A 20,959-nucleotide genomic window follows, 5' to 3' on the forward strand; every position below is an offset into this window, starting at 1 on the left:
GCGCTGGGGTCGTGGGGACGGCGTTTCCGGCTCCTCCGGTGGGGTCCTGTTCTTGGCTATGCCGGACCCAAGAAAGCAGAGAAACTGGACCAAGCAGGGTGAGATGCCAGGGGCATGGCACACATACCAACACTCTGACGCGCTCACACTCACACCCCTGCTCGGCACCAAGCCAACTCCGTGGGGAGGGAGGCCCTCGCAGGGACCTGTGGTCCAAGCTAGAAATGTGAGCGGCACCGGGGCCGCAGCACCACACAGACCCGAGCGAGCAGGCGCCAGTCCTTCCGATCTGGGACTGGGGGTTCCTAGTCCCCAGACTGGGACTCGACCAGCAGCAGCTCAGTGGCACCTTTCACCCAGCTGGTACCAGGCCTGGGAGGCCTTCCTCACGTGCTGGCACGCCCCTCCCGGGGCGCGGAACCAGCTCCCGGGGCGAAGTGCGCTTCCCGCGGCCAGCACGGCCACGCGGGGCTGCAGTCGTGGCCCCAGACTCTGGGCCCAGTGTCCGTGGCCCGAGGCCATTGGAAGGGGATGTGCCCCCTGACATTTCCCCAAAGTCACGGAGGGCGGAAGTCAGCTTAGGCCTTTCACTTCTGAACTGTTCAAATAGCCAATCAATTTTTATGATGTAATTTATGATGTATGCAGGTTGTCTTCATACATATGGTGTTGCTTTTGTGTGGAGAGGTTTCAGGTGCTTTATTACTCAGACGGTGTGATTTGCATTCATGTTGGGTTACGAAGATCATATTTCTTCTGTTTACACCACAAGGCCCGGAAATGAAGATGAATGCGGCCTCCCTTCGCCCAGGCCGCTGGCGGCAGACCCCCAGCTGCGGATCCCCCAGAACCCAGAGCCGGACCACTCCAGATCACCGGCACCGAGCTTGGGGGAAGCAGGCGGCCGCGTGGTGGCCATCCGGGAAGCCAGAGGGTCCAAGCAGGCCACCTGCTCGGGCTGTGCGCCCCTGAACAGAGGCCTACGGTCTCCCGGGGGACAAATAGGGGCACATGCATAGGCGTCCCCTTTCCAGGGAGGCCGTAGCTGGGCGCGGGCAGGCCACTCTGTCGCCACGACGCCCAAGTCTCCCGCAGGCCAGAAGAGACGATGCGGAGGCCCAATCTGCCGCAGAACCGCCACAAGGAGCAGGGAAGGCCCCGAGGCGAGAACCAGGTGGTGACCAGATCCCGAGGCCGCCAGAGTGTCCCTGGCTTCCCCCGCACCCAGAACGCCCTGCCAAGGGGGACAGCGTGGTTCCACTTGGGACAGGCGTGGGGCTGGAGGGGGCAGCCTCAGGAGGCCCTCTGCTAGGCTTGCCAGACGCAGCTGAAATGATTAAGCCAATTAAGCTGGAACAAACAGAACAAGCAGACGCAAGACAGAATGGACTCAGACCTGGAGAGAAGGGGCATCGTGGAATGCAGGTGCTCAACTCAGCTACACGCTGGATGGGGAGGCCTGGCCCGCAGACAAGCAGATTCTAATCCGGATGGTCCAACGAGTCAAAGCCGGTCTCGACAGGGCATGGAGAGCCTCCACCCACTTCATTTAGCTGAAAAGGCCCTGAGAAAGAACCCCACCCGGGGGAGGGGCGGAAGACTGGGGGGGTGAAAGCTGGGAGCTGAAGCGCGCGCTAAGTCTCCTGACTGCAGCCTGGATTGGGGTTGGGGAAGGTCCAAGCACTGGTGGCCCAGGCCACTCCCAACCTCTGCAGAGTGCTGGCCGAAGAGGTTGCTTGAGGCCCATGACCCATCTAAAGAGGGCCCTACCCCGGGAACAGGAAGATGTGGCTGTTGGTTTTCAAAGTGCCCTGTATTCTCCAAAGCGGGTGAGGGGCGCGCCCAGAGGAGCCAGGGCTGGGATAGCCTGGTCGAGTGGCTGTTGAGGGGGGGCCTTGGACCCCTTCCCGGGGTTGGTAAACACGGTGGAAGCATCCCAGAGGGCCTTAGTACACGACAGGGACGCAGGTCCATGGTGCTCCCAAGTGTAATTATTTGATCTGCAGATGTAAGTGGAATTTAGTGTAACAACAAATATAGTGATGTCAAAACCCAACCTTGGATTAAAGCCGGCAGCCAAAGGGGAAGTGTATTAATTTCCAACAGCATCTCAGGCCAGAGCCTATTAGAACAAGCTATTCTTCAGGCCCCCCCATCAGAATTAATCATTGGGAGTTAATTTGAAGCTCAGACAAGTTGCTGTTAATTTAGTGCAGGGAGGAAGGGATGGAATAAAAAGCTGAGGTGCCGGCCGAGCCTCGTGGGTCTCATTAATCAGCCAGCTGAGACGGCCTGGCTTGATTACAATTTGCAAAAAAATTCATTAGGGCCCGGGCGATTGACAATTTTTCTCTCTGCCTGTGATGTGACTCATTAGGCAGCCAAATGAAAGCCATGATGACGGCCATGATGACAGCGGCCATCAAGCCGGCTTGTTTATCTTCCTCCCCTCGGCCTGTCGCTAGGGCCTCGGCCTCGGCGCCGGGCTCTCGGGGGCGCCCCCGCGGTCAGGGATTCGGGAAGAGAGGGAAGGCGCCCCGAGAGGGCAGGGGGACCCGCGCAGTGCCCTCCTCTCATCCTCGTGCTTCCAAATGGCGAGGATCGCGCCGCGGGGGAGGGCCAAGGAGATTGGGCCCTGGGGTGGGGCTCCCTGAAGGCGGCCCCCCATCCCCAGGGAGCTTCACTTCCCCGCGGTGTTTGTGCAGCTAAGGGTTCGGGCCTCCTTGTGCCTCCCGTGGTTGCCACCGGCTTTTGGAGGACCTGTTATGGTGGAAGGATATATAGGGCAGCGGGGGTACGGGGAAAGTGGGGGACGGACCCCAGGATGGAGTTCTGGGTACTCAGGGTTCCTCCCTAGGACCCCGAGTGTTGGGTGGAGGCGCCCCCGCCAGGGAGGCCGCAGCTCCCCACGCCCCCAGCCGCGGACTGCGCGCGCCATCAGCCACAGTTTCGCAGGTGGCACATATCCGGCCCGGGAACTGACTGGCCCGGTTGTGTGGGGTGGGGGTGGGGGTGAATGTGGGCGGCGTCTCCTCCAGCCTCGACTGCCGCGGCAGTGGCGTGGGGCTAGTGGACACCTGCCCCGAGAAGGCGACGCCAACCCGCTACCCGAGTGCGCAGAGCGGCGCGCCCCCCGCGGGAATGGGGGAGCGGCCCGGCCTTGAGGGGCTTGCGCCGGGGCAGGAAAGCGCTGGGCGCGCCACCCCGCCGGCCGGCACAGCAAAGAGCCTCCGCAGCTCCCGGTACACCGAAGAGGAGGCGGAGGCCCTCGGAGGCCAGGCCAGGCCATTTTATTGTGCTCAACAACAAGCCTGGGCCATTGGCCGCTACGGGAAATCTTGGAAACGCGGCAGGAAACTGTGACTCGGTTGCGCCAGGCCCACACCTTGCACCTGGGCCCCCAGGCACCTACGCTGCGGAGAGGTGACGGGTTGTAAACCGTATCAATTAAGTCAATATTAATACTGACCCGCGGCGACGCGTTTCCCCTTCTTGGGCTGAGAACCGCGGTGGGTGCGGTGCGCGACTGACAGCTTAGCTACCGGTTCCACGGCCTCCACTCGGGAGGCTGAGGTCGGCGAAGCCACCAGCTTCTCTTCGCTTTTCGGTTTGGTGGCCGCAAGGGCTCTGCCACTGCGCTCCCCCTCGCTCGCCCGCGTGCCGGCACGCCCCTGGGTCACCTCTGGCCTGTCCGCGGCGATCTCCGGTGGGCCTGCATGCTCGAGTCGGGTGGGGTGCTCCCGGGTCGTGAAGGGAGCGGGCACAATGGCCTGGCTCGCGGGACACGGTACCCGGGCTGGGGGTGGGGGTGGGATTGGGGAGGCGGACACGCCCCTCCAAGCGGGGTTCTCAAGCCCCCGCACAGATCAGCTCCAATCGGCCCGCGTTCCCCCCCCCCCGCCCTTTGTGCTGCTCGGCATCTGGGCGCCCTCGCGGTGGGACGGTGGTCGGGTCCCGCCCCCTCGGACCCCGCCCGGAGAGGGAGGTGCCCGGCCCGCGGGAGCCCACCGCCCGCCCCCGCCCCCGCCCCGAGCAGAGCGCTGCCGGGAAGCCCAGTTCTGCCCGCGGAGTCTCGACTCCTGTCGGAAGATAAAGCCGCGGCCTGATTTATGGGCGCTCGGCCCCGCCGGGCGAGCGAGCACCGCTTCTTCTCGGGTCGCCGATGGTTGTGAGGAAACGCGTTTCCTCCGTGGCTGTGGCCTGTTTAGAACATCAGGAGTTTGTGCAAAGCCACCAGAACTGCACTCGCCTTCCCTCCTCCGCTGGCCTAAGTCTGCCGGCCTCTTAGGTGCTGATTAGGCGGTGCGAGGGGCTCGGGGTTAGGCCATGGTAGGTTTCTAAAGTGAAAATTAGGTTTCCTTCCGTTTAGCCCAATCGGAGCTCTTGCTCTCCCATTTAAAACCTGGTAAGGTGCCGTGTGGCTCGTGTCCAGCCAGCCTGAGACCTGGCCAGGGGATGTTTATCCCGTTCTGGTCCCAGACCGGCTGCCCAACCACGCGCTGGCGGTGCCCCCAAACCAGTCGACTCTGGACACACTCATGAGAACCAGGCATTGGTCGATTTACCCCCCTCTCCTTTTTATTATTCACAAGACTGAGATTGTTTAAATGTCATAACTTATAAGAAAATAAGCTACATTGAAATAAATTAAACACAACAGAGACGTGCTTCAGACTTGGCTCAGATAGGATATGCAACCCCAGGAAAGAAAGCCAGGCAAAACCAGTAAGCAAAGCAAATTTCCAGGCTGTCCCAAAACGTCTGCTTTTCAGTCAACTAAAAAAGCCAGAACAGAAACAAAAAGAAGTGGCAACCCCAGTGTGTGTTCCTGTATGTCATGTTTTACCTTTGGAAAAGTATGGAAAGGTGGCTGCTATAGGTGACCGATTACGGCAGAAGTTTTGTTTTCTTCTGGAATGTGAGTGGAGAATATTACTGGGTGGTTTGGTCCTAGACCTTTCAAAATACTGCAGCCGAGATCCAGTCTCTATAGATATCTATGTACAAAGTAGGGTAATATAATAAATATTCAGTGTGTCTTCAGCTGTAGCCCCTTCAAAAGCAGTCTTTTAAGCCTGTTAAATGGATATACTCTCAATTTACTCGGGATGTCCCAAGTTGGGTCGCTGCTGAGTCTTGCTTCCGACGTGCGGAGTCCGCCCCGGGTCCCACGTGGTGGCTGTGGTTTCCCCACGGTGGTCAGGCCCTGGCCCTCCCAGAGCCCTCAGGGCCGGGCCTGCTCCAGCTGCTGGTGCTGACTTCTGATGGCGAATCTGCTGACGTGGACGGGAATGGGGACGACGATCTTGGGGTTCCGGGAGGGCTCCCCTGTCTTGGAATTGGCATTGCCGGCCTTCACGCGTTTCCACTTGGCCCGGCGGTTCTGGAACCAGATTTTCACCTGCACCTCGCTGAGTTTGAGGGCGTGGGCGATCTGCGAGCGCTCGGTCAGAGAGAGGTACTTTTTGCAGTGAAACTCCTTCTCCAGCTCCAGGAGCTGCTCGCTGGTGAAGGCAGTCCGCCGCCGCCGGTTCTTGCCGGTGGACGTGGTGCTGCCTGCGGCACCGCCGCTCGGCGGGGGCTCCTCCAGCGCGTGGCCGGGGTCTTCCTCCTTGTGAGCCGCCGGGCCGGGAAGATTGTCATCCGAGCTGTAGTCCAGATCGCTCTCCAGCGAGAAACTCTCCTCCTTGCCCTTCGGGTCGTCTTCCACTTTTGACTCGTCTTTCCCTTGCCCTCTGACAGCCCCGACTGAAAGCAAAACCAAACGGCGTTTTATTACATTTCGCACACTGGCCTGCCTTTCCCCTTCCCACCGTCACTTGGGCATTTTTCCCCCTTAGCGAATTGTCTCTCTATGACATTAACACATTGTGGTTTCCTGGCCTTTGAGGGGTGGGGGGTGGGGGCGTGAGAAAGCTCAAAGGAGAGGAGGGGACAGGACAGGCGAAGGCCCTTTGCCTAGATCCATCACTCAAGGGCCCGCCGAGGCTCCTCTGCACCCTCCCAGCCTCCAGGAGCTGAAGGCCGAAGTAAGAGCAGGCGTCAGGCCCAAGAGAACGTCCTCTTTGTTCCAGGGATGGGGGCTCGGGGAGGACTAAGTGGGAGTTCACGATCCCCCCCCCCAGTGAAAATTTGGTGAACCTCAATTTTCGTCGCAGCCAGAGTGGAGACGTAGGAAGGTGCGGATCCCAGACCGTGTCTTATTATTATTATTATTATTATTTGGAGACAGAAAATGTTGGTCGAAGGGAAGTTTGATAGCCTTAGGAGAAGTTCCCACCAGGCACCCCAACATACACATGCAGACCACAGCCCCCAGGAACCCGATTATCCCAGGCGAGCAGTGAGGGGGTTCCTTGAGGCTGGGCACCCCTGAGCACACGCACTGGGTGCCGCCCAACCCGCCTCCCCTTAAGGCTGAAACCTAGCGGGGACCCCAGGCCACCGCACGGGAAAGGGCAGGGGTAGAGTCGGCCAAACTCCCCACCAGACAGCTATGCCGCCGGGTCCAGCGGCTGGCCAGAGGCGCTAAAGGCCACCCCACCCCCCGGCCCAGCTTGCTGCTTGGCTCTGAACGCCCGCCCCCGCCCCTCCCCCCGGCCCCGCGGCGCAGCTGGGCGCAGACTACGCTCCGCAGGCGGGGGTAACCTGGGCGGGGGTCGGGCGAGGGCTCGGCCTCGCCCCCTGTGCAAGGCTGGTGGCCCGGAGCTGGCTCGCCCCCGCCTCCTCGCGCCCCTGCGCCCGGGTCGCGCGCGCCAGCAACTCACCGAGCGACGCCTGCACCGCGTCCGCCGCCGAGAAGGCGAGCAGCGAGCCCTCCTTGGCCAGGAAGGCTTTGCCATCCTCGGCGTCGGCTTGCAGCCCCTCCGCCTTGTCGAAGTTGCCGCCGCCGGGCAGCGGCTGCGGCGCGAACTTGCGGGCGGCCGCCGCCTCCTGGTGCTGGGGAGACGCGGAGAAGCCGCCGGGCAGCGTGGCCATGAGCGTGGAGGTGAGCGCCATGCCCTGCGCCAAGCTGGAGCAGAAGCCGGTGGGCAGGCTGGGGATCTGGTGGTGAGGGTGCGCGGGCGGCAGCGCCGGCTGCAGCGCGGCCTGGGGCAGCGCGGGCGGCGGCGGCGGCGGCGGGAGCACCACCGGCCGGTAGGGCATGAACATGGGGTAGCCCGTGTACACGAAATGGCCGGGGCTGGGCTGCGGCGGGCTGCCGATCAGCGAGTCTATGCTGAAGGCGGTGCTACTCCCCAGCGGGCGCTGCATCATCATCAGCGACGGCGGGAACGCTGCGCTCATAGACGCGCTCGGGAGAGGCCACCGACAGGCGAAGAGTCCCCGCGCCGCGCCGCCACCAGGACGCCTGCGGGGCGCGGGCTGCACCGCCGGGCGTGTGGGGCAGGGGCGGAGCGGGACCCGGAGAGCGCACGCCGCCGCCCCTCAGTGCTGGGCCCGCTGCATGCCCGGCGGGTGGCACGCGCGGTGAGGCCGTGCACCCCGGACTGGAGAGGCCGCCCGGGCCCCGCAGGCGCGCTGGAGCCGCTGCCCGCCGCTTGCCCGGCGGAGCCCGCGCGCGTCGCGTCCGCGGCCCCTGGCCCCGGCTCACAGCCGTCGGTGCGTCCGTCTGTCCGTCCCGCAGTCCGTTGCCTCCCGCGGGTCGCTGGGGAGCGCGCGAAGCCGGCGCACTTGTCTTCCGCGGGCGCCGCCAGCGCCTTTAAATCGCGCTCCTCTTTCTCATTCACATTTTGCCTGCTGCCCGTCCCGGCTCGCGTCACGTGGCGCCGAGCGCCGCCCCCTATTGGCTGCGCCCGGAGGGGCGGGGGGAAGGCGAGGCTCCTCCCCTTCCACCCGGGCAGGCCGCGAGCTGGGCTCCCCGGCCGCAGGCGCCACCAGCCGAGCGCGCGGGCCCGAGAGCCCGAGTCTGCGCGCCCTGGCCGCGCCGCGCAAACTTGAAAGGGGCCGCTGGCACCCCCAAGGCTCGAATCCCGAGGCCCAGCAGCCCCGTCGAGGCCGCCTCCGAGGCCCGCTTCCCGGCCGAGGGCGTGATACTTCTTTCCTATTTCTTTTGCGTTGGAATACACCTGCCCGCGGCTACCCAGGTTCTGGGAGCTACTGCCGCGCCAGGGGTCCCGACGAGGTTCCCGGAGTTCGGGGCGCGATCCCGCCGCTTCAGATCCGCCTCTAGGGCGCCGACTAGGAGCCGACGGCCCCGGCCGGCCTCGGGCACCCGCGGGGCTGCGCGTGGCGCCCCCTGCGCTCCCGGCGGGGCGGGGAGGCTGCCGGGTCCCCCGTGCCGAGCGGGGCTCTCCTGTAAGAAGAGATCCCTTCTCATTTGTCCTGACATTCGTAATCATCGCACCTATGGACACACTTTGCCTGCGCGCACCAAAATAACAGCCACGACAATTATGCTAATAAAGCGAGTCCTTTATCTGCTCCATCCTCGGGGAGGAAGGGGGGAGTTGCGGTGCCTCCAGATTGCATAACGTGAGATTATCCTGATGAAAGCTTTATGATGTTTGCTCAAATAAAAGCTGCGTTTTGTAAATAGGCGCTAAGGAAGCACGTTGAGAACGGAGGGAGCGCTCACCCCGGCGCCGCCGCCCGGTTTCCAGCGCGCGGACTCGAGGGCTGGCGGCTCCGCGTTACGTCCTGCGGGATGGAGCCACTTCCCTCGCGACGCTGGCCCCGTCCGGACCCTGGTAAAACCCCAGGATTTGGGAGCGCGGGAATTGGCGGGGGAGACGCGACGAGGACAAAACTTTCAGCTCTTGTGTTCCCTTTAAAGATGGAAGCATTCCCTCGCAAGGGCGGACGGCGCAAAGCGCGCCAGCGCGCGCGGGGCTTCCACGCGCTGCCGGGGCCTCGGCTCCGACTTCCCGGGTCTAGACGTTCGCCCCCAACCGCCGCCAAGCACCAGGCTCGGGAGCAGAGGCGCGAAGGGCATTGTTACGTCGGTCATTAAACACCAGCGCACGCCAAGAAGCTAGTGGCTGGGGAGTTGGCCCGTGTTGGACGTGTGTTATGTATCACTTACAAGCACATTTAATTGGGAGATAAAGATAAATCGATCTTTATGAATTTATCGACCCGATTCTTTGGAGCCTTTCTTTTTCCCTCTTACTCTTTCTCGAGCTCTCACCCCAAGGCCCTCCGGGGAACGTCTTAATCCCGGACCACCTTCCCATCCAAACGTCTGGCCGGGGACCCACTGCCCACCCAAAGGGCCCTGCCCGGGAAAGGGGAGGGCGCTGAGAGAACTGGCGGGCCCTGTCGCCAGCCGCCCTCCTCCTCACTTCCTCCCCCGCCCCACCATCACCCGGACAAAGACGTCTGGAGCGCGGCTCCCCACTCCAGGCCGCAGTAATAGATGGCTCCGGCAGCAGGCGGGCTGAAAGGAATTCATTAGGACTCGCTGCCTCCAGTCGGCTCCCGCCCAGACCCCGAGGTGGCTCAGGCGGTGTAGGGGAAATGAATTCCCCGTTGGGATCCACGGGGAAGGAGGTGTCTGTGGGGTCTCTGAGCTCTATCCCTCTTTCTCCACTCCTACAAAAGAAGAAGGGGGGGGAAGGAAAAGAGAAAATAATCGAAGCCCAGGGCAAAAGGCTGATTTCTTTATGAGCGTAATAAAGACTCCCTCTCATTACGAGACAGTCACAGTCCCACAGGCTCGGGGCTGGTTAACCTGTGTTTTTTGAATACTAAGGCAAAACGCTGCACTCCTGGCTTGGTTTACGTTGCGACAGGCGGGTCCCTCCGCCGTGTGACGCTGGCACGCGGCTGTTGGCGGTTACTCATTTTTCCCAGGCAGACTTGCCATTCCCTTTGCTATTTCTCCGTAAAAATGTCGTTCCAGGGACTTCCGTCGCCTGATTGCCCTCCGAGAGCCAGTCATGCCTTTGATTATTTTGGTGATAATCCTACATTTAAAGTTCAGCAAGAAGAGAGAGGTCTGTTGAATTAGAGCTACACTTGAAATAATTCGATGGCTTATTATTTGCACCCATAAATTGCTGTGGAAAGTGTTGACTGCGGGGGTTAGAGTACTAATCTTCTTTTATTAGTGAGTTCAGAGAACGCTCATCAATATGAATTTTATTTACTCGTGTGCTTTTTCTCGAATGCAAAGCAGTAACGTTTTCTCATCTAATGCTTAACTGCTTAGAAAACGACTGTTCGCGTCCTAAAAGGACCCTGGTGTTTCGCCGTGAGTAACAAGAGTCATTGGGGCACCTCAGCCACCTGCAAAGCGTACAGAGCGCGGGGACTGCGGATAATAAACGCCTGTGGAGTCTTTCCTGGGCTCTTCGGAGAGATTTATGGGCAGCGAGCGACAGGTCCATGGCTTAGCCAGCCTTGGGATTCTTACCTGCCGAGGTCGCAACTGCCTCCCACTGCAGAGCCCCGCGTGGCTCAGCTGGCCCCGGCTGCGCGGGAAAACCGCCCCACACAGATCTGCGCAACTTTGCTTGAAGAATCCCTCCTTCCCTCCCTCCGATGAGGAAAACTGACGGACGCACCCGAGGGGAGAAGTGGGTCCTCCAACTCCATGTAACTTCCGCTAACTTTTCCCCCGGGGAACTGCCCTCCGGGTGGAAGTTGGCCCAGCCCCTGGGCACTGGCCTCGGCCGGTGACAAGCCGGTGTCAGGATCGTATTAAGCCCCTTAAAACCTCAGGCTTCAGTAAAAGGGATGGTAATTAAGTTGTCTCCACGCTTCGGGGCTGTCCCAGTCAGCGTTTGCCTGCACGTGTGTGCGGGCTGCGTGTAAGTGCTAACCGCACAAGTAAGTGAATATTCATGCAACAAACTTGCGTGGGCCTGCGGGCTCCAGCCCAGACGAGGGAGCAGTGCGAACCGCACGCTTCGGTGCTGCCGCCAGGGGCGAGGTCGCCGGTGCTGGTGGAAAGGGGGCCAGCGTGGGAACCCCGGGTCTCCGAGGAGGGTGCGGAGCAACCCGGGGCCTCGCGGGCCGCGCGCTCCCGCCTGCCGCCCAGTCCCAGGCCGCAGGCTGGTTTCTCCGGCAACCGTGTTGTTTTTATTGATAGGGACTTTGAGTGGCCTGATCATTCGGTCATTGCCGCGGCTCTTGCTCCTGGCAGTAGTTGGGAAATAGCTTGGGATGGGTTTTATTTATGGAAGGGCAATTGGGATTCACACCCAGCTAACCCAGAACAGTCTTTCCCCAGCCCAAGATGCACTTACAAAGGGGTGCTTGTGTAAAATTCCCCATCAGACACACCAATTTGCAAGTAGCAGAAAGCATTGAAGCCTCATCTTTTTAAACTATTTTATTCAGCTTTTTTTTTTTTTTAAATCTGAAAGCCCAAAATAGACTCCATGTGGTTCTAAGTGAAGTCAGCCCTTGGCTGGCTTTGAAATAGCTCCTGCAATTATGTAAAAGAGCCATTCACCAACAGGACAGAATTAAAAGGGATCTCGCCCGCTTCCCTTTCATTGCCAACCTCTCATGTTTGGCTTTTCAAAGCACTTCCAACACGATGTCTTTCTCCAGGACAAAAGGCCGAACAAAAAAAGTCCCCAAACTTGTAAATTGAACGTCAAGGGAACTTTAAACAATTTAAAGCCCATAAATAATGATAAAGGGAACTGGCAAAAAAGGCAAACCCATTCAATTAATAGAGTTTCCCAAGCAAAGATCAGTGGTTTATAAAATAAAAGTCTTTGGTCTCATTATTCTGCTCCTTGACCAGGCAGAAAGCAGGACAGGGGGGGTTTCTAAAGTGCCCTGAAACAGAAACACTTCGCGGGACTGTGTGTCCTGAGACGTTCTTATGTAGAAAGTTTTGCTTTGTGTCCCCCGCCCTCAAAGTAGCAGAAACAAAACCGGCAACCAGAGAGGTGATGGGGAGGAGACTTTTTTTTTTTTTTGGCTTTTCCTCGGGGGAATTGGAAAATGTTCCCTGCAGGCCTTAGGCGGGGAAACGTGACCCTTCACACCTGCGCCGCCCTCCCCACCCCGTCGCCAGCAGCAGGCAGGGCCACAGCCGCGTGGCCCTGCAGCCGAACCCTCTTGGTACCGTATCTGGGGGCCCAGGTGGGGGTGGGGTTTCTGCACCGCGCAGGAGCCGGAGGGACTGCTGGCGTGGACGCGGCGACCGCGCACCCAGGCGCCCGCCGCGAGCTCTGGGACCCGGGGTTCCCCTGCACCCCGCGCGGGGCTCCGCGGGCGTCCGAGGGCTCGGGTTGGGTGTGTGTGGGGGGACGTCCCCATCCCTTTCGGGAACCGCCCTAACGGTTGGAGAGCGGAGTTCCTGACCATTGGAGTTACTGGACCGCCCGGCGCGGTCGCCCTGGAAGCCCCGCGACCGCGCTCGCCGCGCGTCTCCCCGGGAGAACCAGCCCGGCCAGGCGGGATCCTCAGCCAGGACCGAGCGGCCCGCCCGCCCCCGGCGCCCAGCCTGGGCAGCGGGAGCATCGAGCGGAGGAGCGGCCCGAGGGCTGCAGCTGGGGCGTCGGCCTGGAAGGCCGCGGTGTGGGTGGCCGCGCCCGTCCGCGAACCGCAGGCCTTGGGGCTCCAAGAGGGAGGCGCGGGCCGCGGCGCTGCTCACCTGGCTTTATCTCCTCCCATCTGCCCCCCCCCCCGGATTCCCCGGCCCCACCTTTCGGGGACTTCAGACGCGCCCTGCCACCCCGCACCCGACTTTCATCTCCCCGCACAGCGGGATTGTTTGCAGGACTTCACAGAGATGCTAATCCCGGGCCGCTGGAGCGGAGGCCCTGGAGGAGGGCAGAGGGCACGGAGAGGTGAGGGGGAGCGCCGACCTGGGCGAGGCCTCTCGGCAGCCCTCCCCGCGTCCCGCCCCCCCGCCTTATCTCGGAAGGCGGCGGGCAGGTGGTGAGGGACCCGGCTGGTACAGCCCGTGTCCAGTAGATGCTGAAGGAGGAAGCGTCGAGCCGATGACCGATGGCCAGGGCCCAACTGTGCGCCCTCCACACTCCAGCTCTCGAGGGGACACTGTGTGTCGGGAAGAGCCCGGCCAGGGACTGGACCCGGAGCCTTTCGGACTCCAGGGCCCTCCCCAAACAGGGCCCCAGCTGCCCCCTCGACGGCCCCGACTCGCTGCAGGGTGCTGTCTTTTAACCAGGACGCGCTTCATCGTTTTAACCCTTTAGAAACCACACGAGGGAGCAAGAGGATGTTAGGACCCACAGCCACTCCCATCAGGACGCCGCTCGCACTCCACCTTCTGCGGACGAATCAGCAGCAGCCAGTGCTCTTGGGCAGAGCTCCGTTTCTCCTTCCTAGAGAAATACTTGCCAGGCAGAGCCGGCGTTTCCTGTGACCACTGGCCCCTCTGATAGGAAACCATGCCCCAGAAAGGATGTCACATAGACGGGGGCAGGGCATTGGGTGTAAACAGAGTGGAGAGATGTTGGCTAAACAGGGAGGGAGAACTGGAATGACAGAGGCCCTCCCTGGACGGGGGTGGGGGTGGGGGTGGGGATGGAAGGTCATTGTAAAAAGTTCACCTACCAATAAGCTCTTCTGGGAAACGCAAGAGTAGGTAGGTATGTCTGTAACTGACCAACCAGTCCCTTGAGGTTTCCCCAAGGGGCAGCTTTGACTAGTAGGGAAACCTCAGGGAGTATTGCCTTAAATGACTGCCTGTTCCAAGGAGAGGACAGGAGGCAATGTGTACTGAGGGGGTGGGGGTGGGGAAGCAGAAAGCCACCCCATTCATCAACAATTTAGTGAAGATAACAGTAGATGCTGACCCCCTCTGAAAAGGTAAACAAGAACACCTGACCTACAATACAGCTGACTCCCACACCACCGGGTGGACACATTCCACCTTGGAGGAAACCCGCCATGTAGCTCTGGCTCTTGTTTGAAAGCCACTGAGAACCAGAGCCAACGGGAAGGCAGTCAGTAGAGGCTGGTCACCGGACCCAACTCAACCTCCCCCACGCCATTCAGACTCTGAACCCTCAGCTACTCCGTGCTCCTTTGCACACTGACCTGAGGATGGGTGTAGGTCATGGGCCACCAAGGAGTGAGCCAGTGTCCTTCAGTGAGGCTTGAGAAATGACATGTAGTGAGCACCTGCGTTTGCCAGGCTGGGACAATCTAAAACTGTCCCCTAGTTAAATCATACACATCCACCGTCCTTATGCTCCCCGCCCCTGCTTGAGATGGTTGAAATGGCACAGGAAGGAGGGCATCCTTGTTTTAGGTCTCTTAATTGTCCTTGCGCCTCAGGTCCCCTAAATATACAGCCCCTTCTTGGAGCCGATCTCAGAAAAAGTTGGAAACGGTGGCTTTCTAGGCCTTTGAAACAGAAGAGCCTTTGAATTTGCTCCATTTATCATCTGGAAAACTACGAAGGACTGTTTGCATGACTTTGCTGCCAGCGATTATACTGTTAATTGTGCAGCCTGATGTCCCCAAACTTTAGAGAAATAAGGAACCAAAGGCAAGGATAGAGAGCAAACCCTCTTATCTCAAAGGATTTTCATCGAGGGGCCAACCTGCTAAAGCAGATACAGATCACATAGTAGAAAGAAGAAAGAATGAAGAAAGGAGATCTTTGAGGTGCAGTAGGAAAAGTCCAGAAAACTTCAGAATGGAGGCTCCATGCCTCCCCACGGGGTACTCCTGGGTTTTGTAGGAAGAGAACACTGCATGGGATGAGTTGCCACGCCTGCATGTGTTGAGTGTTTTCCTTTGTTTTTTGAATGGGCAGAGATTCAAAGAAAGGGTGTTCATAGCCCCCTATGGAGGATTCTGCACAGTGAGTTTAAAACAGGAAGTTTCTCCTATAGTTTCTTCACACCGTATACTGAGGCCGTTGGTGCTGGGGCGAGTGGTACCCTCAGGAGACATTGCCATTGACACTAGAAGTGGGGCTCCCATGGGTGTCGGATGCCTGTTCCAACCAGGACACAGCAGAGCAGCCATTGAGGACGGTGACAAACCCTAGAGCAGGCCAGCGGTGAGGGCTTGGTGAATGGGCCTCTTCCAGACCGGCTGTGACCTCAGCTCCCTTTCTCCTGGGCATGTGGGAAAAACTAATCTCTGCTGGGAAATGAACCAAAGCCAGAAGCAGTTCTGTGCATCTCTACCCAGACAGACCTTCTGTTCCCTGAAGTCTGTGACAATAATGAACCTGAAGCTTCAGAAGGAGCAGAAGTTGGTCATGATGGCTCAGAAAAGGAAGGTGACTGGACATCGTGTGACCAACAGGATGCCTTAGGGACCTTCCTTCTCCCCTCCTCATTGACTGACTGACTTTGAGAAGATGAGTATTTTAAAATCTATTTGTTGCTGGATAGTCCTAGCTTATCTCTTGGTTATTATGTTAAGAAGTCCTCCCCCTATTCTCAAGTTTCAGACCCACTTAAACTGCAAACGAAACAAAACAAGAAAACCCTGGAAAATTTAAGAGGTGAAAGATTTCTTAAAATTCAACTTCATTCTAACCCAAACTAGCTTCAAATTTAGTTCATTCAGCGTAGTGTAAGTTATTTTGATATTTATACTTTAAAATGTAATGAACGGAATAATCTATTGTACAAGCGAAATTTTACATCGCACATTTTTGTTTTAACCTAATGAGGTTGTTTCATGTGTGTAAGCAGAACTCAGATAAGTATTGTATATTTTAATAAATTAATGAGGACGTAGCAGGAAACGGTTTTATTGAAGGCTTCACAATTTCACAAGTATTACCCTGAAAAGCCACAGAGGTGTGCAGAGCGCCCCCTATGGGCCGTGTGACGAATGGCACCTGTTGTAGGGCCTGTTCCGGGCTCTGTGGTTCCAGAGAGTAGCAGTAGGTGTCTGCCCGGCTCCCCTTCTCGAGGAATTAGAAGGGTCGAGACGCCTTTTTCATGTCTACAACCACACAAAAAAGATTCCCAATTTCTTTTCATTGTATATGTCTAGGACACAAGAGAAGCAAGCCTTTGTTACAAATGAGGGGAGTAGGGAATCAGACTTCCACGATGGCACAAGGTGTTAAGAAATAGCGATCAGATTTGGACATGATAATAGAAACCCCACCTCGGTTCTCTTTAAAACACTGACGCTGAGCAGGGCCTGGAGGAGGATGGATAAGAAACCTTCTGGCATCTGGGCCTGAGCGGCCTGGGCTCACCAAGGCCTCTACTGGTCCATCTGCGAAATGGGTGGGAATCCCGGCTGTCTCCCCCCAGCGGCCTGATGGCGTCCCGAACTCGCGAATAATGAATCTTATATTACGGGTTGTGGCAGGGACTGAACTCGCTCACGTAGCACGCCGGCCGGGCTTCTGGCCCAGAGCGAATGCTCAGTGGGGTAGCTCAACTGCGATCACGCCCGCCCGCGCTGGGCGTTAGGGTGCTGGGTGCTCGCGAGGCCGCCAGGGGCGCCAGCGCGTGCGCTCAGAGTGAGAGCATCAATTTGAGGCAGCTTCTAACCACACGACTTTGGAGCCCTGGAAAACAGACCGCAGGCCACCAGTGCTTCAGGATGCAGTCCAGTATTTCACAAGGCACGACACCTGCCGGGAAGAGGGGCCCAAAGCGCAGCCCCTGGGTCGGCACAGCGTCCTCCTCTTTGCACAACCCGCGACTGAGGCACAGACGGACAGCCCTGGTCCTGGGGCGGCTCTCTGCAGTCGCCCTGGTCACCCAGTTACGCAGTCGGAGGGCGTGAGGCACTGCCTTTCCAGGGAAATGGCTTCTTTGTCGTTTTAGATTATTTTATTTTAAATAAAAGCTCTATTTGGGTGCTAAGCCAACAAACCTCAGATACAGTCCTCCTTTGGGGAGGAGATAGGCACTCCGTGCACTGTGGCCTCTTGTCTCCCCAGGGCCCCCACCCCGACCCCCCCGTCTGAGTTTTGAACACGGCGGAGGCGCGGGGTGGGAGGGCGGACGAAGCTGGGGGACCCGAGCAGAGCTGCGGCCAAGGACCCCGGAGCGACCCTCCCCCTCGGCTCCCCTCGGCTCCGTTCTCCCCGTCGGACCCTGGCTCAAGGGTGCCCCCTGCGGGCCGCTGTCGGGATCGGCCTCTCGGAGCCGGGGAGCCGAGCTGCCCCGACTCCAGAGGAAAGGCGCGGTGCGAAGATCCTCGCGGGGACAGGTCCCGCGCACTCCCGGACTTCTGGTCTCTGAGCAGTTGGGGCCACGTTTCCTTATTTCTGGTGTGGGTGGGGGCGCGCTTTTCACCACCGCAGCTTTTTTTGAGAAGAGTAAACATCTCCAGTTTTAATGTGGCCCAATTATGTCGTTTGCACGACTTAAAATGTTTCTCTTTAACTCATTTCAATCCAGTAAATATGCTTCAGCAAGTAGCTAATTTCTCAGGGATGGCTTCGCCTCGGTATTTGCATATAAAGCGCGTCGGGGCCGGCCCCATCTTCGGGTGCTCGGGGTCGCCGGCAACTGCGCCTCCTCCTCCGGGGGGTACGCCTGGGTTTGTCCGAGGAGGCGGAGGCCGCGGTCCGCGATGGGGCCCTGGGAGGCGAATAGCAGGGGGAGGGGGACCTGGCCCCAGGGAGGGGACAACTCCTCCTCTGAGCAGCCCCTTTGCGTCCTCGGCCCCTGCACCTCCCTGAGACCCCTCCCGCTCTTATCCTGGGGAGGGGGCGCCCCCGGTGCCACAGGCGCGCAAGGGTCGGGCTCGCATTTATCCCCAAGTGCGTTTATTAAATCGTGTCTGGAGGTGGATGGACATGGATAGAAGAGAGGAAACCGTAGCGCTCAGTTGAGCAATCGCCTGGCTTTAAATTCCGAATAAAAGTCTCAAATATCCCGGGTCAGGGGGGCACTGTCTCATTAAAACCACTCTCGTCCTGAAACTGCAATGCAGACATTAAAGTGCAGTATTTTTCAATTAGAGCTGACGAATTCAATCAAAATTCCATAGATTAGGATGAAATGAGGCATGGGTCATTTACAGGGGAATTTAATTGCCGAGCCATTAGACAAATAGTATATTTGCCATTCCCGCGTTATCCATCATTTTCGACATCAATACCGGGCCGCATCTCCCCATCCCGCAGCCGCGCGGCATCGGCTGTAAACACTGCCTTCCCTGTATCTTCTGATTACATCTGATTTCATTTAGGGCCATGGGGGATTATAAATGTTCACGCAATCAAGTTCATTAGGACTTCAAATCGCATTTCTGATTGGGATCGCTCTGCCGCCGTCCTCGGTGCGCCTTTCAAACCCCAGGACGAGGCTTTGAAAACATCTTTTTGAATTTAAAGCTTCACATCCTTTTGTCTTCCAAAGCGCCCCCCCCAGCTGCCTCCCCGCACCCCACCCGCGGCCCGGGGCACCTTGGCCTCTTTGGTGGGGGAGTGAGTGGCCCTGAACTCTTTGCTCTGGGAGCGGGGGCTGGGGGAGGGTGGGCCTGGACCCCCGCGCCCCCCAGGCCCGCCCGAAATGGAACCCCCCTGGCCCCCGAGAGGCCCCTCGAAGCTGGGCCGAGAGCCCCTGAGGGGCAGTCGGGATGGACAGAGCCGAGCCGGCCCGGGGAGCAGGCCCGCGTGTTACCGGATCGCGGGTGGGTTCCAGCCCCACATCTCCCGCCGCTGCCCCCACCCCCGCCTTTGATTCGCTTGGCCGCGGGCCTGGGCCGGGATGGGGCCGGGCTCTGGGGACTGAAGTTGGGAGCCCCTCCCGGGACCCGAGCGGGCGTCACCCGGCGGAGCCAGGCTCTCTCCTGTCTGCAAACCCAAGAAACAAAGGACGGACTCTTCTGGGGCGCGCTGAAAGGAAAGGCTCAAGACATCCCTTCCAGCGCCGTGGAAAATAATAGCTTAATATTAACTGCTTCTCATAAAAATATACTTTCACAGAGATAGTTACAAGAAGAAAACCCTCATTTTACCCCCGTACTTTCTGCTCGTCGCTGTTAGCTGCCTCAGTAATTTAATTGGAATGAAACGTGAGCGATGTGTCATTTTTGAAGAATTTATGCATCACTTCCTAGAAATCTCATTGTGTTAACTAGGAGCCTACTGCGTTCTGTTTAGAACCCGTAATCACATTTTTATGTGTCTGTATTACGAGTTAATGTGACCTCCTGTCTTTAGCAGATAAAAAAAAAACAAGAAAAAAAAAAAAAAACCCGAAACGGTCTCTTTCCGTAACGTCCGCGTCAAACTCCGGACGCGTCTCCCAACGCACCAACTTTCTTTCGAGCAGGGAGAGGGGACGTGAACGGAAAAGTGCCCGCCGAGTGAATCATTGCACACCGAATTAAAACCCTGCGTTCGCAGTGCTCGACAGCAAACACTGCGTCCTCAATCATGTTTATTGCTTACAAATTGCCTTACAAAGAAATCCACTCTTTTTATTGGAGTGATTAGGCAGAGCGTCCGGGCTGCAGAAGGACCGTTCTGCAAGAGGGGATGGAGGCGGAACCCCCGGCTGCTTACCCTGCAGTGGGGAAGGTGGATAATCTGGGTAAAGAACGCGTTTAGCGCGCAAATGAGCGTTCGGCTGTCATGACGGCGTCATAAAAGAGTCAACTGAAAATTACATTTACTTATAAACACATGGCGTATAAAACGTGCATATGTAAGACGAAGGAAGTAGGCAATTCCGTAACCAATATTTTAATTACTGGATTTTTATCGTAGGGGCACAATTCCATATGACGCGTCACCATTCTATAGTTTCTGTATCCTCTCCTCCTCTTTATCCTGTGAGCTAAAATCTTGTTTCCCTTAAAGCCCGGAGAGCAGGTTGGGGGACCAAGGACAAGACCGTTTGCTTATGGCGCCACCTGCAGGGCTCTATGAAAATAAGTGTCAGCACTGCAACCCCCCCGTCGGGCTCTAGAAACTAACCCCAGGCTTGTTTTAGCCATTTAATGAAATTAATTTTTGTTTTAACACAAAAAGATGTGGACAATGTTAAGGCAAATCCTGGAGCTTGAAAGCTTACTTACATCCAAAAATAAGACGAAGTATGGATCACAGTTGAAATTGGGGATTCTGAATATCCCTAGTGCACATAGCAAATTTGTCTAAGGAATAATTTATTCTTGAAACAATGGAATAAACGATGCCATATTCCTGGTTTATCACCTGGTCCTTGGGCAGCCCTTAAGAGATGCGAAGCACTTGGCAGGCTAATGACATCCCAATTGCAGTAATTAAGCTTCCTCTCCGATGCCCTGCATTAGGACCGGTCACTGGAGCAAACCAGCTCATTCTCCAGGCCTATATTTTATATCATTTTGGTAGAGGGTTAAGTGTTCTCTGCCAAAGTTCAACAGCCTGCCCCATCAATGTGTGTCTGAAGGGTGATTTTGGAGACTGGAAGTGTGATGATTATACACGGTGACTGGAATTAGCAAATGCTTCCGAGAGAGGCAGTGGTTTTGATTTTCTTCCAAACATGCCGAATTGATGATTCTCATGTAACTTAACATTAACTGGGCACAGATACGCTAAAAAGAGAGGCCCAGTGCTGTGTTCAGAATTTTAAACATGATACGTCCCACCGTGCCACCTCTGTGTACCGATTGCCTGCTGGCTGCCCTGCTGTGCTGGGGCCATTCCGTCCTGCCCAGGGTAGAGTCAGGACGCAAAGAGGCGGATCTCCTCAAGACCAGTGTTGGTGGAAGACCTCACTTGTGCATTTTAGAATTCTCTGGGCCAGATGACAGGTAGTATAGCCAGATACCCGCTGAGGGTTGGAGGGAAATATTCCTCTGTTTTTCAGTAGAAACAACATTTACTCCTGTTACCTTCTGGATTTTGAACCATGTGAATGCAGCATTAAAAACTAAATTTGAAGTTAAAGAAAACAATTTAGGTCTTGTGGAATTGAGTTTATGTAATACACTCAAGGAGAGAAGTAAAGAGGTTCAATGTTAAAGAACAGAAAACATTTTTAGACCTTTAATAAAAGAAACTCCAGGGCATATGTTGTTTCCTGGAAAAGAAGTCAGCCAGGGTAGTTCTGGCTTCAAAGGACAATGTCTTTTGGATGTTTATCTCAAG

General features: G+C 57.5%; 1 protein-coding gene across 2 annotated transcripts; it reads right to left on the minus strand.

Annotated features, from left to right (window-relative positions):
* Positions 1-4,570: 4,570 nt before the first annotated feature.
* On the minus strand, positions 4,571-7,667 carry GBX2 (gastrulation brain homeobox 2). 2 transcript variants are annotated; one of them, XM_081051925.1, is made up of 2 exons: positions 6,768-7,667; positions 4,571-5,748 (listed from the first exon to the last, which is right to left on the minus strand). In XM_081051925.1, exons 1-2 carry the CDS (start codon positions 7,285-7,287, stop codon positions 5,225-5,227), a joined length of 1,044 nt encoding a protein of 347 aa, XP_080908051.1. In that variant the 5' UTR covers positions 7,288-7,667; the 3' UTR covers positions 4,571-5,224. The 2 variants fall into 2 exon arrangements, with proteins under 2 accessions (XP_080908051.1, XP_080908052.1); XM_081051926.1 differs by having other exon boundaries at positions 5,504-5,794.
* Positions 7,668-20,959: the final 13,292 nt, after the last annotated feature.

This window comes from Rhinolophus hipposideros, assembly GCF_964194185.1.
Source record: "Rhinolophus hipposideros genome assembly, chromosome: 6".
NCBI classification, from domain to species: domain Eukaryota; kingdom Metazoa; phylum Chordata; class Mammalia; order Chiroptera; family Rhinolophidae; genus Rhinolophus; species Rhinolophus hipposideros.